Source organism: Anabrus simplex, chromosome 2 (assembly GCF_040414725.1).
Source record: "Anabrus simplex isolate iqAnaSimp1 chromosome 2, ASM4041472v1, whole genome shotgun sequence".
Taxonomy (NCBI): domain Eukaryota; kingdom Metazoa; phylum Arthropoda; class Insecta; order Orthoptera; family Tettigoniidae; genus Anabrus; species Anabrus simplex.
The window spans coordinates 736,947,341-736,964,611 of record NC_090266.1 but is presented as its reverse complement, the minus strand read 5'-3'; the positions used below and the strand labels follow the sequence as shown (position 1 = coordinate 736,964,611).

At 40.6% G+C, this 17,271-nt stretch overlaps 1 protein-coding gene across 3 annotated transcripts in view; it reads left to right on the top strand.

Annotated features, from left to right (window-relative positions):
- The window catches only part of DNAlig1 (DNA ligase 1), a 719,906-nt gene that overhangs the window by 470,437 nt on the left and 232,198 nt on the right, over window positions 1–17,271 (top strand). For all 3 annotated transcript variants that reach the window (XM_068225852.1, XM_068225851.1, XM_068225853.1), the window contains one exon: window positions 12,720–12,848. In XM_068225852.1, the coding sequence (XP_068081953.1) occupies window positions 12,720–12,848 (129 nt within the window). The remainder of the gene's footprint in view (window positions 1–12,719; window positions 12,849–17,271) is intronic.

Here is a 17,271-nt window from a genome sequence, read left to right as displayed (position 1 = left end):
CGCCGATGTGCAGGAATTTAGTCCTGCAGGAGTTCTTTTACGTGCCAGTAAATCTACCGACACGAGGCTGACGTATTTGAGCACCTTCAACTACCACCGGACTGAACCAGGATCGAACCTGCCAAGTTGGGGTCAGAAGGCCAGTACCTCAACCGTCTGAACCACTCAGCCCGACTTGTGAAAACTAGATAAAGTCATACTTATCTTTATCATGTTTAATTTTTTCCCTCCACAAAGATATTTAATTCTCTTTCATGGGCCCCGAAGTGGGTAGGCCAGTTGTCCCAACCATAAATATTTTTTTGGGGGGGGGGGATGATAGATTATAGCCCTTTAGTACTATGATCTTTCTTTCTTTCCTTCTTTCTTTCTTTCTTAATCAGTTTATCCTTCAGGGTTGGTTTTCTCTCGGACTCAGCGAGGGATTTCACCTCTACCACTTCAAGGACAGTGTTCTGGAACGTGAGACTTTGAGTATGGTGATGAAACTGATGAGGAGGGCCATTACCTCGCTCAGGCGGCCTCACCTGTTAGGCTCAACAGGGGCATTGTTGGAGGATGGGAGGATCGGAAGGGATAGACAAGGAAGAGGGAAGGAAACGGCCGTGGCCTTAGGTGCCTGGAGGAGAAGTAGGAAAATACGAAAAACCACTTCGAGGATGGCTGAGGTGGGATTCGAAACCGTTCTACTCAGTTGACCTCCCGAGGCTGAGTAGAGCCCGTTCCAGCCCTTGTACTATTTGTTTTCAACTTTCGTGGCAGAGCCGGGAATCGAAACCGGGCCTCCGGGAGTGACAAACATTAACCACTACACCACAGAAGCGGACTAGTACTATAATGCTACCTATATGTTTGTTAGTGCTGAAATCCGATTTCTTACTTTACTAATGCTGAAAGCCCGAAAATGTAATGTTATTCTTTAATAGGGGAATCAGTCTAGAAGGAAATGTTGAAAGTGATGTGATATCTATCCAGGTTCGTTGTTATCCTAATACTATGGGTTACAGTACATTGCACGTATATAAAAGACGCCACTTACAAACTTGCTTGTTATCCGCGAATTTCTGCGGCCACAACAGTCACATTTTTCAAGAATGATGACATCTACACATGGTAGATTGTCTGACTGTGCTGTTTTGAACGTTTCTTCTGTCATTTCGAAGTTATTCGCGGTCATGAATAATAAACAATCGGCTTTTAGCAACGGCTGATGCACAACGGCTGGTAGAGCTCCATGCGGTACTGGATTGTGACGTCATAGCGCGCCGCTTACGTCAGAGGCCGTTTCACTCGCCTTGCGGAAAGACACTATTAAATATTTTTTTAATGGTAGAAAACAAGGCAACATACCACAATGTAATACGTTTACGTACTATTTCATTGGTGTACTTTTCAAAAAAAATATTTTTGAAAATGATGCATGTTCCCAATTCTCAGAATTAACCTCCTCGTACTCTTAATTCCCCTGGCTTGGGGACTGGGTATTAATCATGTCTTCACCACTCATTTTATCCCCATTAGGTCACCACCAAGCCTATACAGATGCCCTGCACCATTATTATTATTATTATTATTATTATTATTATTATTATTATTATTATTAGATGCGAAAAAGACCAAAACACTGATCACGCAAAGCTCACTTAGAAGTTGTGCATTTCCTTCTTTGCCAGGCAGCCTTCAGTTTTTCTCTCATCGTGGTTCTTCGTTCTTCTGTCCACTTAGCTCCTGTCTTCTTCTTGTGGTTTCTCTCTGACTCTACTTCCCACTTGTTGATTTTCGTTCTGTAGCAGGTTCGGTTAGCGATGTCGGCCACTTTTATTCCTGACTTTTCCAGGTCTTGGCGGATTTCCGTTGTCCACTTATTTGTTTTGATGTTTTCTGTTGCCTCAAGTAAGATTCTTGTCAGTCTGTTTTCTGGAAGGCGTTTGATGTGTCCGTAAAATTTCAGGCGTCTTTTCCTGATGTCGGCCGCAAGGTTTGAGAGCTCCTCGGTTTTTGTACGAGATTGCAGTCTATATCCTTCGTCAGTCAGTTTTGGGCCGAGAATTTTTCTGATGATTTTACGTTCCTCTTTCAGGATGTCTTCGAGTACTGTTTTCCTGTGGAGATCCAGTGTTTCACTCGCGTATAGTATTTCAGGTTTGATCACAGTGTTGTAATGTCGAATTTTGGTGAAGATTCTTCTTCTTCTTCTTCTTCTTTGTCGTTTAGGTCTACTGAGGACCACGGGGCTCATATCTACTCTTGGGTAAAGTTGTTGCTTTCTTCTTCTTCCAATACTCCTTCATTTCCTGACTATGAGCCAGCTTTCTCTCCTCGGTCCACTTAGTTCCTGTAGTCTTCTTACTTGTAAGGGACGTTGGGAAAACTACGTGTCGGATGGCTTGACGGAACAGTAGTCGGTCATGAGTTTGTCCCGGTGGGATGTCTAGTTGTTCCATATCCGACTTAACTGACGTGATCCATTTGTTCTTAGAAGCCTTGCCTCTCCCTGTTACTGTGAATATCCTTTTGGTGAGTCTTTCGGAATCCAGACGGGCCAAGTGTCCATAAAAGGTCAGGCGCCTTTTCCTTATAGACGTGACGATGTCCTCCTGGTGTTCATACAGTTCATTATTATGGCGGATTCTGTAAGTGCCTCCTTCCTCTCTGATTGGTCCTAATATCCTCCTCAGGATCTTCCTCTCTTTTAACTCCAGCTTTCTGAGTGGGCCTTTCCTAGCCATTACAAGGCACTCAGAAGCATACAGAACAGATGGTTTGACTACCGAGTTGTAGTGTCTGAGCTTGAGGTTCTTGGAGAGGCACTTAGATGAATAGATACTACGACACGAGTGATAAGCCCTTTCAAACTTGGTACATCTGGCATCTATGGCTGGGTTCTCGCCCTGATTCGCAGAGATCCATTCTTAATACCAATATAAATGGTCCGTTATTGGACATTATAAATTTTCCAGCTAACTCATTCCTGGTTGCCAGCGTTTCGCCCTCGTGTGCTAGGCTGGGCTCATCAGTTGGTACCTAGCACACCTACCAAGACGCTGGCTAGTGCATACCGTGGAGGCCACTGCGTAAGCTAATTGAAGCCACCGGCAGTGCCAATGCACTATGAGACACTTTGTCCCATTATCAAAAATTGATGCCTGCTTGGCCATCAGATGATATAGATGTTGATTCCCATAGGGAATCTGAAATATTTGTTCCGAATGAGTAAATTTATAATACCAATATAAATGGTCCGTTATTGGACATTATAAATTTTCCAGCTAACTCATTCCTGGTTGCCAGCGTTTCGCCCTCGTGTGCTAGGCTGGGCTCATCAGTTGGTACCTAGCACACCTACCAAGACGCTGGCTAGTGCATACCGTGGAGTGGAGGCCACTGCGTAAGCTAATTGAAGCCACCGGCAGTGCCAATGCACTATGAGACACTTTGTCCCATTATCAAAAATTGATGCCTGCTTGGCCATCAGATGATATAGATGTTGATTCCCATAGGGAATCTGAAATATTTGTTCCGAATGAGTAAATTTATAATACCAATATAAATGGTCCGTTATTGGACATTATAAATTTTCCAGCTAACTCATTCCTGGTTGCCAGCGTTTCGCCCTCGTGTGCTAGGCTGGGCTCATCAGTTGGTACCTAGCACACCTACCAAGACGCTGGCTAGTGCATACCGTGGAGGCCACTGCGTAAGCTAATTGAAGCCACCGGCAGTGCCAATGCACTATGAGACACTTTGTCCCATTATCAAAAATTGATGCCTGCTTGGCCATCAGATGATATAGATGTTGATTCCCATAGGGAATCTGAAATATTTGTTCCGAATGAGTAAATTTATAATACCAGTATAAATGGTCCGTTATTGGACATTATAAATTTTCCAGCTAACTCATTCCGGACCATTTATATTGGTATTATAAATTTACTCATTCGGAACAAATATTTCAGATTCCCTATGGGAATCAACATCTATATCATCTGATGGCCAAGCAGGCATCAATTTTTGATAATGGGACAAAGTGTCTCATAGTGCATTGGCACTGCCGGTGGCTTCAATTAGCTTACGCAGTGGCCTCCACGGTATGCACTAGCCAGCGTCTTGGTAGGTGTGCTAGGTACCAACTGATGAGCCCAGCCTAGCACACGAGGGCGAAACGCTGGCAACCAGGAGTGAGTTAGCTGGAAAATTTATAATGTCCAATAACGGACCATTTATATTGGTATTATAAATTTACTCATTCGGAACAAATATTTCAGATTCCCTATGGGAATCAACATCTATATCATCTGATGGCCAAGCAGGCATCAAATTTTGATAATGGGACAAAGTGTCTCATAGTGCATTGGCACTGCCGGTGGCTTCAATTAGCTTACGCAGTGGCCTCCACGGTATGCACTAGCCAGCGTCTTGGTAGGTGTGCTAGGTACCAACTGATGAGCCCAGCCTAGCACACGAGGGCGAAACGCTGGCAACCAGGAATGAGTTAGCTGGAAAATTTATAATGTCCAATAACGGACCATTTATATTGGTATTATAAATTTACTCATTCGGAACAAATATTTCAGATTCCCTATGGGAATCAACATCTATATCATCTGATGGCCAAGCAGGCATCAAATTTTGATAATGGGACAAAGTGTCTCATAGTGCATTGGCACTGCCGGTGGCTTCAATTAGCTTACGCAGTGGCCTCCACGGTATGCACTAGCCAGCGTCTTGGTAGGTGTGCTAGGTACCAACTGATGAGCCCAGCCTAGCACACGAGGGCGAAACGCTGGCAACCAGGAATGAGTTAGCTGGAAAATTTATAATGTCCAATAACGGACCATTTATATTGGTATTATAAATTTACTCATTCGGAACAAATATTTCAGATTCCCTATGGGAATCAACATCTATATTATCGGAGATCCATTCTCCCAAGTACATAACCGCAGGTACTTTTCGTATGGTAGCGTCTGTGAGAGGAATTGTAGAAGGGGCCTCCTTGATATTGGTCATAAATTCAGTCTTCTGGATGCTGATTTTCAGACCAGTCTTAACTGCTACACAATAAAGACTCTGTAAGTTGTAGGTAGCCTCCTCTATATTGTTTGCCAGGAGAATGAGGTCATCGGCAAAGGCTAGGCACGGGACAATGAGGTTGTCTCTCTTGTACCCAAGCTTCAGTCCAGCTCCCGGTGGTAGCATAGTTCTCCATTCTCTAATGATCTTTTCCAGGACACAGTTGAAGAGAATGCAGGAGAGACCATCACCCTGTCTAACTCCTGTTCTGATTGGAAAGCTTTCAGATAGTTCACCTCTGAACCTGACCTTGGACGTCGTGTTCCTCAGAGTGGCTTGAATCAATCGTAGGGTCTTCCCATCCAGACCAAGTTCCCATAGTATGGAGAAAAGGGTGTCTCTGTCCACAGAGTCATAAGCTTTCTGAAAATCTACTAGGACCACCACCCAGGGATGTCCACCTCGGCTTTTGTAATTGAGAACTGTCTTAAGATTGTGTATCTGTTCTGGACAAGATCTAGTCTTACGGAAACCAGCTTGGTATTCACCTAACTGTGAGTCTAGCTGTGTGGTGACTCTATTAAGCAGGGCTACAGAGAGGATCTTGTAGGTAATTTGTAACAAGGAAATACCTCTATAATTGTTGAGATCTGTCTTACTTCCCTTCTTGTGGAGGGGGTGAATCACGGCAGACGTCCATCCTTCGGGTAGGGACTCTGTTGTCCATATGTCCTTTATGATTTGATGGATGCTCTCCAAAGACTGGTCATCTGCATGTTTCCACATCTCGGCAACTATGCCGTCTTCACCTGAAGCCTTGTTGTTCTTGAGACCAGCGATGATGTCCTTTATTTCTTCTCTCGTAGGTGGTTGAGAATCAGGGTTCCTGTGTGAAGGCTCATGGAAAATAAGCTTTTCTTTAGGTTCCTCTTCGTTTAGTAGCTTCTGGAAATAATCTGCAAGAGTTTTGGTGCAGTCTTTATTGTTCAGTTGAAGTTTTCCATCTGGCCCGTGGAGGATGAGGGTAGGAGCTGTGTACTGGGTCGTTTGCTTCTTAAGTCCTTTGTACAGGTCTCTTGAGTTGTTTCTCTGAAAATTATTTTCAGCCTCTTGCATTAGGCTCCTGAGGTAATTTCTCTTGGCACTGCGGATGGTGTTAGCTGTAGCTTTTCTTTGCATGAGGAAGGCTTCATAATTGGCTTCAGTTTTATGTTGGTTCCACCTAGTCCAGGCTTTACGCCTTTCTTCTATAGCCACATCACACTTTGAACTCCACCATGGGTGTTTGCCTTTGGTTGATGATAGTTTCTTGAGCATTATTATTATTATTATTATTATTATTATTATTATTATTATTATTATTATTATTATTATTATTATTTCTGTATGTCTTTATTTTCCTCCAGATCTTAGTGTTTACCTAATTGATTTGTATTGGAGGAAAATAATAGTACAACCAAACCTAAACAAGCTCTTACCTTCCAACTATTCCAGATGGATCCAGACACCAATCAAAGTTGGCATTAAATTAAAATATTCGGCATGGGCAAATAAACTAACAAAATAGGATAAAATGTATTAAAATAATATGATCGGCAATATGGCACAGGAAATATAGTGACCTTCCTTCCTCTCCTAACTGGACTCGCACACCTTTACACATTCCAAACCTCATACCATGAACTGTCTCGACTTACTAAAGCTTGCTGATCCAGTCACCTGCTGAGTTTGTGTACTTCATTCTCCTCACGTTCGGACTTTATACTTGTTCTACTTTCAGGTCACCACTCGTTATTATCTAACTTCCACATCTTACCATTCAATAATTTCGAGCCATATTAACTTACAGTTCAAGTATATGTAACCATACTCCCCATTTAAATGGTACCCCACATCTTACCATTCAGATATAAACCTTATTGCCTTTTATTAATTACCATCATTCTTTACATACCTCCCAATCAGTCCCTTACCATTCGAATATAATTAACCATACTCCATATTTAAATTGTACCACCACATCTTACCATTCATATATTTACCAGCCATACTCCATTAACCTTCCAACTTAAACTCTATCACCTTTCATTAATTGCCATCATTCTTTACATACCTCCAGATCAATCTCTTAATCACACTATACCTTAAACCTCCCATCTGATATCTTAACCTTCCTTCATTATTTCACCAATCTCTATAACTTAATCACTCTTAGAAACCACCACTCCAATCTCATATAAACTTCAAGCCAAACTCCACATTAAATGATACCACCACGTCTTACCATTGCAATATTTACCAGCCATACTCCACTACATTTCTTTTAATCTCATATTACCTTCAAATATACTTAACTATAATCTCACTGTCTCTATAACTTCATCACTCTTAACCCGTAGAGAGCCAGACAGCGATATATCGTTGTTTCGTATATACGCGTAAAGTGCCAACCACGATATATCGTTGTTTGGATAGCGCGCAATTCTATACGCAGTAGTACAACTTGGGCCGTCAGATTACAATGTCTTATGTGTCGAGTCCATAGATAATTGTCATTAGATTTTAACTACGCTGCTGGATAGTGCGTAAATTCATTCGCTATCATGCATTGAATTTCTAAAGTCCATGTTGATCTACGACGTATGATCTCCATACCCCGTGAGTAAAATGGCGACTAGCGGGAGAAGTTATTTTGTTAACGATGACGAACTGACTGTATATCTTAATACTTTTTAGTGAAAAAGAGAATGATGAAGACTAATTCTTCCAACAAGTGAGGAAGGGTAAAGTGAAAGTGTTATTGGGACTGATAACAGCGAGTTTTCTGTAAACACTCAACCACATGCTCATTGTCCGAATGTAAATATTGGAAGTGGTAATGACCATCTGAGTGACAGTACTGATGATGATGACAGCTGTAACAATATCCAACAGCAACAATTTCCTGTTTTTCGTGAAATTCAATTACGTCAGGATGCAAAATACCAACTCTAACCTGATTATTATGATACTCCTAGCCTGAGACACGCCCCTTCGTCAGACGTAAACCTACAGTGTATTTTTATTTTATTTTTCACGGCTCAGTTATTGAATCTCATAACTACAGAGACAAGCAGATATGAGACATCATTTCTTGTCACCATATGCCAGAGCACAGCAGTGGCGCCCGGTTACATTGACTGAAATGAAGGCTTTCATTGCTGTTTTGTTGGAAATGGGTATAACTACAAGGCCAAGCATATTTTCTTATTGGGTCAAAAACTCTCGTTATATTCCGTGGTTTGGAAATATGTTCTCATGAAACAGATTCCAATTGATCTTGGGATTCTTTCATCTTGTGAAAAATGATAATGGATCACCATCTGGTCACTGTGACTACAACCCATGTGCCAGGTTCGATCCCATTGTTGAACATGCCAATTGTATATCACGATGCCATTGTACATAACTCGTAAACTATTGAAGATAAAAATGTAAAGCTTTACATGTTTATTCATCTAAAATAGGACATTTCAAAAAAGTCATCAATATTTACCATTGAGTTGAATTTTCTTTTTCTTTTTTTTCTGTTTTGTTTCTGATTTTTAATTTTTGGTGTTTTGAAATTGTTTGGAAAATATTTTTTTTCAAAATACCCAAGAGCATTTTAGTGCTGCAATTTAGTTCAGCAGTAAGAATGTCTTCTTGGTAACATTTAATAAAAATTTCAAGTCATAGTTATAATATTTGTGAACTATATAGTCCAGAGAGTGAGAACCTGCAAAATTCTCTAAATCTGTCTGGCACTCTTGGTATACTGTGAGCAGCCGGGCCTGGCACTAAGAGGGTTAACAAACTGAACCACCTTTCATTATTCACAATCACTGTTTTCATTATCTCGCCATTCTCTTCCACTTCATCACTCTTAACCACCTTTCATTGTTTGCATTAACTCTTTACAAACAACTATAATCACAATATATCTTCTAGTCTAATTATACTTGCACACCTTTCCCTAACTTACTAGCATTACTTAACTTTTTACTTCTCATTACTGTGCCCTCATCACTTTTCCCCACATCTCCTTTAGACTTGTGCTTCTCCCTTTGTTCACAGTTTCTCTTCTTTTAGCATCCTCCCTCCAGCCTTCATTTTCATTCTGCAAGTACTACCTCTTGCAAGTACTACCTCTTGCTTCTTCTTTATTATTCCTGCACTGTCCTCCCAACCCATCTCTTTTCCTATTTCCCCGGCTGCTTCCCTCCATTCTCACACAGGTATCCACTGTCCTTTCCTTTACACTATGCACGTCTTCTCCGACACTGCTTTCTCTTACCTGCCTTTCCTCCGATCTCGTCGCCATCACTTTTGCCTGATTAAGTTTCTCTTCCAATGCCTGAAGTTTCGTCACTGTCCGAACTCGTGTCCATTTACCATTGGTTACCACCAATTGCTGGCCCCTAATGTACGCCCTAAATCCTTGAAGTCTGGCTCTCACTAGATGTTGCCTTAAAATTCTGAAATTCTTATTCCCATCTCTTCCCATATATCTCTTGATCCAAATTTTTTCACTCTGTAAATTTCCGGCATTTCTTGTCACTATGTCCACCATCAATGTGGATAACACCTTCACTTTTATAGACCTGTGCCCTCTCACCTTACGTACTCTTTCCGCATCGTCTATATCGATTTTGCTTAAATTAATTTTCATTTTATTCTGGATGACATTCACCACTTTGTAAATTATGTCTACTTTGACTTCTCCCTTTTCTTCCTGCACACCATATGTAAATATGCATTTCCTCCTACGTTCTTGACTGCTGGGCTTCTACTTCTTTCTTCAGATTCAACCCTTCCTCTTCTATATTGTTTATTTTCTCTCTTAGTAACAATTTCTCTCTCACTGTTTTCCACTTTGGTCTTAGTTATTTCCATTTTTTTCCTGTATCCATTGCCTCATATTTTCATAGTCCTTAACTTGTTCCTCTATCTTTTTTATCTGTTCAAACGGCCAGACTTCTTCCACCACCTCCTTTACCACCTTCCTTATGACTTCTACATCCTCTCAGCTCATGTTGCCACTAATATTTGGCCGGGATTTACTTCCACACCCCCAATAACTAGCAGCAGAGTGATCACTGCTGCCACCAACAGCATCTCACCCTTCAATCCCATCTTCCCTTTACCTTCCTTTCCTTTGGTTTTCTTCTTCATTCTTCCCTGCCATCTTCTGATAACGACCCGATATTGTTCTATATCAATCATCTTCCTCGTCGCTCTCCACTTGACCCGTCCACTCCCTGCTCTTACTCAGCTCCACTCTACCGGCACACTCAACTCAGCAGGTCTGCACCTGTTGCTTGCTTAGGCTAGACTGATTATTATTATTATTATTATTATTATTATTATTATTATTATTATTATTATTATTATTAAGTTAAAATACGCCGGGCTGAGTGGCTCAGGCGGTTGAAGCGCTGGCTTTCTGACACTAACTTGGCAGGTTCGATCCTGGCTCAGTTCGGTGATATTTGAAGGTGCTCAAATTCGTCGACCTCATGTCGGTAGATTTACTGGCACGTAAAGGAACTCCTGCGGGACTAAATTCCGGCACCTTAGCCTCTCTGAAAACCGTGAAAGTAGTTAGTGGGACATAAAGCAAATAACATTATTATGAAGTTAAAATGTTGAATTTTACAGCACTACCAGCAGTTGTACCTTGGGAGATCAGTGGTGGTGCCTGAGCCATGATCATAGGTTCGATTTCAACCAACCAAAGAGAACACTATATCTGACAGAGTGCATTTCATTTTAGCAGATCTACGTATAAAAAATAACTGTAATACTTCTATAACAGAAGCCCTGCACTGTCTTTCTACAAGGATGTAGAAGCAAAAGGGAGTGAAATGTTATCTATGTTATCAAGTCAGAAGTATGAGGTGAGGAGGTATATACGATGAGGAACGCATGTGTCAATTTGGAAACTTCCGGACAACTTCAAGTCATTGAGGTATCTCTCCTTTCTAAGCAGTGGTGATCTGATTGTCCGTAGCCTAGCACACCTATTCCCCGGTCCCTGCACCTGTCAGGTATTCAGCAGGAAGGCAGGCAAGGGGAGAGGGACGCAGTACCTTGGGTGCAATATCTTTCTCAGACGCTTTGCACTCAGAAATGCGAGCAACGTTTTATCTCATTGCGTTCCAAATTTTGTAAATGGAACAATGTACCAGATACTTACAATATAATGTGCCTTAGATTCCCATCATTCTTATTTGAGGTTTGGGCTTCACCGATAGCCTTGGTAGCCCTCAGTATACACCACTGCCTCACTTTGGAGATATAGAAGGATTTATAGATTTTCACAACAGTAACTTCAGTTACCATTGATGTGTTCATGGCCCATACTTATAGACATGCTATAGGTTTTTGGTCTTATGCCATGTCAAGAGAATAAGGTAAAATTCTTTAAGTTTCTCAGAAAACTTTGCTCTGCATCTTCAGAAGAAAATCTTGACTGTTCACGAGCAAGACTTCTCCAAGAATGAAGTTTGAATTTAGACGTTAATAATAGAAGTGGTACGTTCATTCGTCACCAAATGGCTCACTGTATGCGGTACGGTGCTAGCATTCGAAGCAGAAGCTCATGGCACCAACAGAATCAGTGTGAGGGAGAGTCACATAACATATGTACACACATATGAAAGTATGACACAGACACAAGCCTGGAATGAAACATCTGGCAATGAGGAATGTACAAATTAGGAAAACACTGAAAGGAAATAAAAACAGTGATGCAACAGGGAAGAGAAATACCTACGTAAATCCTTAATGGCTGGCAACTATGTATTACTTAATTGATAGCCAGTGTTCCTGTTGAAATTGTTAAGATTTCTATGTATTTCCACAGCGTCCCATATAATTCTGGACTTGTGGTGTATAGTGTGGGTAAGAGCTCGAGCATCTTGGAACACGACATCATGACCCAGCGTAGGGGGTGCTCAGCTGTTGCTGATTTGGCTGGCTGGTTGAGACGAATATTTAGTTCATGTTCCTTGATACGAGTACCAATGGATCGGCATGTTTGGCCAATGTATACCTTGCCACAAGTACAGGGAATTTTCTATACCCCAGGATGTAAAATTGGGAATCAACATCTATATGATCTGATGGCCAGGCAGGCGTCAATTTTTGGTAATGAGACAAAGTCTTTCATAGTGCATTGGCACTACCAATGGCTCCAAGTAGCCTACGCAGTGGCCTGCACGGTACGCACTAGCCATGCGTCTTGGTGGGTGTGTTATTTACCAACTGATGAGCCCAACTTAGCACATTGAGGCGAAACGCTGGCAACCATGAATGAGTTAGCTGGAAAATTTATTATGTCCAATAACGGTCAATTCATAATGGTATATTTATTCATTCGGGACAAATATTTCAGGTTCCCTATGGGAATCAACACCTATATCATGTCATCAAACAAGTCGTTAACAGGAAAAGTATTTTAGCGATATTTAAGAGATCTACAGTATTTTCACCTTGCAAACTAGGAAATGTTTAGCAATTTTGAAATTGTGGCTCTTTCATTTAAATTGCTGACTGAATGTTTAGTAAATGTGAATTAATAGCTTGTGACAGTTTGCCTTGGTTTTCTGTCAGTTCTCTTTATGTGATGTGCTTTGTAAATGCTTGATTAACTTTTTCTTGTCTGTATGTCAATTTTCTTTCAGAGTATGAAGCAAAAGACATCAAAAGTTATAAATCTCTTTGTCTGCTGCCGTGGCATTGAAGCCCGTTATTTGGTACGGTCTCTCTTAGGAAAGCTGCGTATAGGCCTTGCTGAACAGAGTGTGTTACAGGTATGTACAGATGAGTATCTTGAGAGAGAGAGAATATGTGTGTGTTTTTCATACAAAAAATTTCAATACCAGTCTTAAATTCAGGGTTGATTTGTTGAGAGAGGGAGATTTTTGCCTCTTGTTAATTCTTGGTTATCTAAGTTAATTACTAATTAAAGGTAAAACTTTAGAAACAAATTTAGTATATCTTACTGCCTTTTGTAAACAATACTTAACTTCTCAGAAGCAGAAGAGCACCTGTGCAATGTTTTCAAGGCTTTGACTTATAATTTTACGCGAAGTTATAAAGTTCAGAGTTCGAGCATCAAAGATTGGACCTCAGATGCGGTGTCCTTAAGTGATCATCTGGCTGATAGACAGTTGTTGTCTGGTTAAAATATCCTCAGTTGCACCAGGTAGTTTTTTTCCTAGTTGCTTTACGTCGCACCGACACATATAGGTCTTATGGCGACGATGGGACAGGGAAGGGCTAGGAGTGGGAAGGAAGCGGCTGTGGCCTTAATTAAGGTACAGCCCCGGCATTTGCCTGGTGAGAAAATGGGAAACCATGGAAAACCATCTTCAGGGCTGCCGACAGTGGGGTTCGAACTGTTATGGACACTTTCTGCGTAGGAGGCAGGACGCTCCAGAATACAAGTTCTGACTCACAAGGCAATAAACTCAGCAGAGCGGAGCGCAGAGAAAGGTATAATACACGAAGCCGTACTTCGGAAGATTAAAAAAAAAAAAAAAAAACATTAATGATGGGCCATACCCAAGAGGAGTTATCGTGGTAAGTGCATGTTAAATCATAGGAAAGGAATGCCAGAAAAGGGAACTCCCAAAATTCAGAATTCTTTTTTTTTTTTTTAAGATATATATTGAATAAAGTTTTCAAAATAGCAGAATAATATACATAAAACAGATCACGAGGGACTATTACAAAGGTCAATAATCTAGTTTAGATAGGCACACGCAATTACAACAAAGGGTAAAAATGACCCGTAAAAAAAAAAAAAAAAAAAAAATCAACATTATCTTTGGTTACAACAAGGGATAAAAACCCCGAGAACTACAACTGTTTTTGAGGTACAACCAAGGGATAAATGCCCCGTGTATTACACATATCTTGACTCGTACAAATTCGAGTGAAAAGGTTAAACCTGAGCAAATCAATGTTCTCGTTTACATACAAGTTCCCATAAGAGGCCCATTTGATGAACCAGAATAAGATAATTAAAAAACAATTGGCAGTAATTTTAATTGAAGAGAGGTTACAATACCAAAAAGGGTGTACTTTACAAGATACTACTACAATCCCCCAGATTCGTGTTTCAGCTTAGACTATATAGGAAAACATATGAACATCAAAGCTACCTAGTGTAGATAGATCATAAAAGGGTTAGCAGACCGCGATACACCATCATAAATGACAAAGGTAAACAAAAGAACAAAATAATAAAGGAAGGGAAAGGTAAAAGGAGGGCAATGAGGCGAAGAAAGAAGAAAAAATCAGGAGGGATAAGGAGACAGAGTACTGATCAGGCCGCGAAGTTCCCAAATTACATTAATGGAAGGCAAAGTTCACACATCACACACCGCGAGTCCAGTCCACATTCTCGATTCACTTTTCTCTCTCAAGTTCGGAGTTAGAATTTTACCAGAGTGACAATTTCGTAATGCCCTTAAAAAAAAGGACTAAAGTTCGGATTCCAATTAACAAACCGAAGAAAAAGGCAAAATAGAATGAATGTTCATATGAGAAAAAAAATATGAAGTCTGCTCACCCAGTAGGTTGAACGGAGAAATTTTTAAAACCAGTATGTACACGGCCCAGCCGCGCACACTTCCAGAGCTTCCACTGCCTATCACAACATTTGATCCACACCTGAACATCGAACAAGCACACGCAGCCCGTATATATACGGAACCAAGGTCGCCGTAGAACATGCGAGAAGCGATGACGTCACAGGGCTTCGTGTGGAGCGATGAAACAGTCCAGACAGTCAAGTGGCAGGCATGAAGGCAGACACTTCGTGTCGCGAAACGATGCGTTGGGTTTGAGCATAGACGAAAAATAAGGTAAGCGATTTGAACACGTTACAGAACCTACTATCTCCCGAATACTGGATACTGGCCCCACTTAAGCGACTGCAGCTATCGAGCTCGGTGCACCAGGTAGTTAAGCAGCTGAATGTTGTTTAGAATGCGAGTGCTGACAACATGGCTGAAGCTGTAGAATGACCTCAAGCGAAGGCCACAACCAGGAAAATGACTTGTACTGGCTGGAGTGGATTGCAGAGAGCTGGCAAGACAGGTTTAAGTATTGTATGACAATAGGCATAGTTGTAGTAAACCAAGTTTTAATAGATTCAGTGGTAAAATAAATGTTAAATTTAACAGGGAAATATAAAGGAAATAGTTAATAAAGGTGAGAATACAACCCAAAATGTCACATTAAAACTCACAGCAATACATAGTTATCTACCAGTAAGATTCAAAGTAATTGTACCTTCTGGAAATGACAAATCACAAGAAAAAATAGGTGTTGGTGTAATATCAAACAGGCCAAAGTAGCCATCTGTGCATGCATGGAACATAAACATTTTAATGTCAAAAGGTTGGATTTAACTGTAAAGTGCAACAAGTTTAGTGAATGATTAAAGTTATACTACACATCCAAGAAAAGGAATTGTAAGGTAGTCATCTTCACCCTCCTTTCCCATTAACCAACTCCTGCCAGGTCAGCATATTTATGGCACTTTTCCACCTTCCTCTCTCCTTCCACCATTCCTCATCCATCATTTCGTCCCAGTCCAGGTTTCTTCTTCTTCTTGTACTCCTCTTTATTGAATCTATGCACCTCGTTCTAGGTCCCCCTCTCGTTCTCTTTCCCTCAAACTTCATTTTCATCATCTGTTTTGATATTATTTCCTCCTGCATCCTCTTTACATGTCCACACCATCTTAGTTTACTGCTATCAATTCTCTAATTTAGGTTTTCCATTCCGACCTCCGTTCTCACATCTTCGTTTCTCAATCTGTCTTTCCAATCATATTTCTTAGGTATTTAATTCACTGGCCATATTCTACTTCCCTCCCCTACTTGTCATTCTCCAGGTCTCAGCCGCATAGGTCAATATAGGTGCATAATACATTTTATACATTATCTCTTTACACTTCCTTGGTTCCTCTTTATTCCAGACAAGGTTTCTTACACTGTGGTAGAATGCATTACCCTGTTGCACCCTCTTTGTTATTCTCCATGTCCGGTCTTGTATTCTGAATTAATTCACTCCCTGAGTGTTTGAAACTGTCAACAATTTCAGGTCTCTGACCACCAGTTTTCACAATGCCTTTCCGTTGTCTTTCTCTTGATATCACTATACTTGGATTTCATTCACTACTTTTCAGTTTTTTTGTTAAGTGCATAAATTTGTTCTTGTACTTTCTTGCTGTTTGTCCCTAGACACCAATATCATTTGCAAATAAGAATAACTTCATCTCCCTATTCCCGTATGCTTCCTTTGTCTTTACAATTTCGTCCATAACCATTAGAAACAAAAAAGGCGACAGCACACTCTCCTATTTTAGTCCAGTTTCATTTCTAAACCATTCTTTCTTTCCAAATGGAGTCTGTATGCTGCTGATGCAGTTTTTGTACATAACTTGCACCATTTCTACAGTTTGTGTACCCAGTCTCTTTTTGATCTTGGTTTCCCACACCTCACTGGAAGCATTTCGAGGAACATCGCTAGTCTGGGTGTTGACTGTGATAAGTACCACTATATGAGGAATACCAGGGGATAGTATGGTTCCTGTGATTAGTACCACTATGTGAGGAACATCATGGGTTTGCGTTGCCTATGAGTGATGCCATTATGTGAAAAACGCCATAGGTCTGCGTTACCTGTGTGTAATACATTACATGTGAGTAGTACCATAATGTCTGGAACACTGAGTCTGCGTTACTTGTGATTAGTACTCCTACTTGAGAAATATCATGGTTCTACTTTACTAGCGATAAGTATCATTATGAGGGGCCGTTCACCGGATATTCAACCCCTTTAGACAGCAAGCATTTTCAATTCAGGATTGTGCTTTATAAGCAGCCCCTTGGTCAGTATATACGATTATTTTAAGTTAGTTGCGGATCGGATCCACTGATTGTTTTTAGTTGATAATTATTGTTCATCATCTCTTTTTAAATTGTAGTCAGTGGATTGGTTTTGGAATTATTTTTAACTTTTAATATTGTGGGTTTGATCTGGTGATTGTTTTACATTCATGTTCATCCATTCATTCTTCAACATCAAGTTTTGAATTCTGGTCAGTGGATGAATTTTGGAGTTTTAAATTGTCGTTACATTTTGGCACATTTTGTACTATTAGGGCAAATGACATAGATGTTAGGCCCCTTTAAACAACAAGAATCATCATCATCC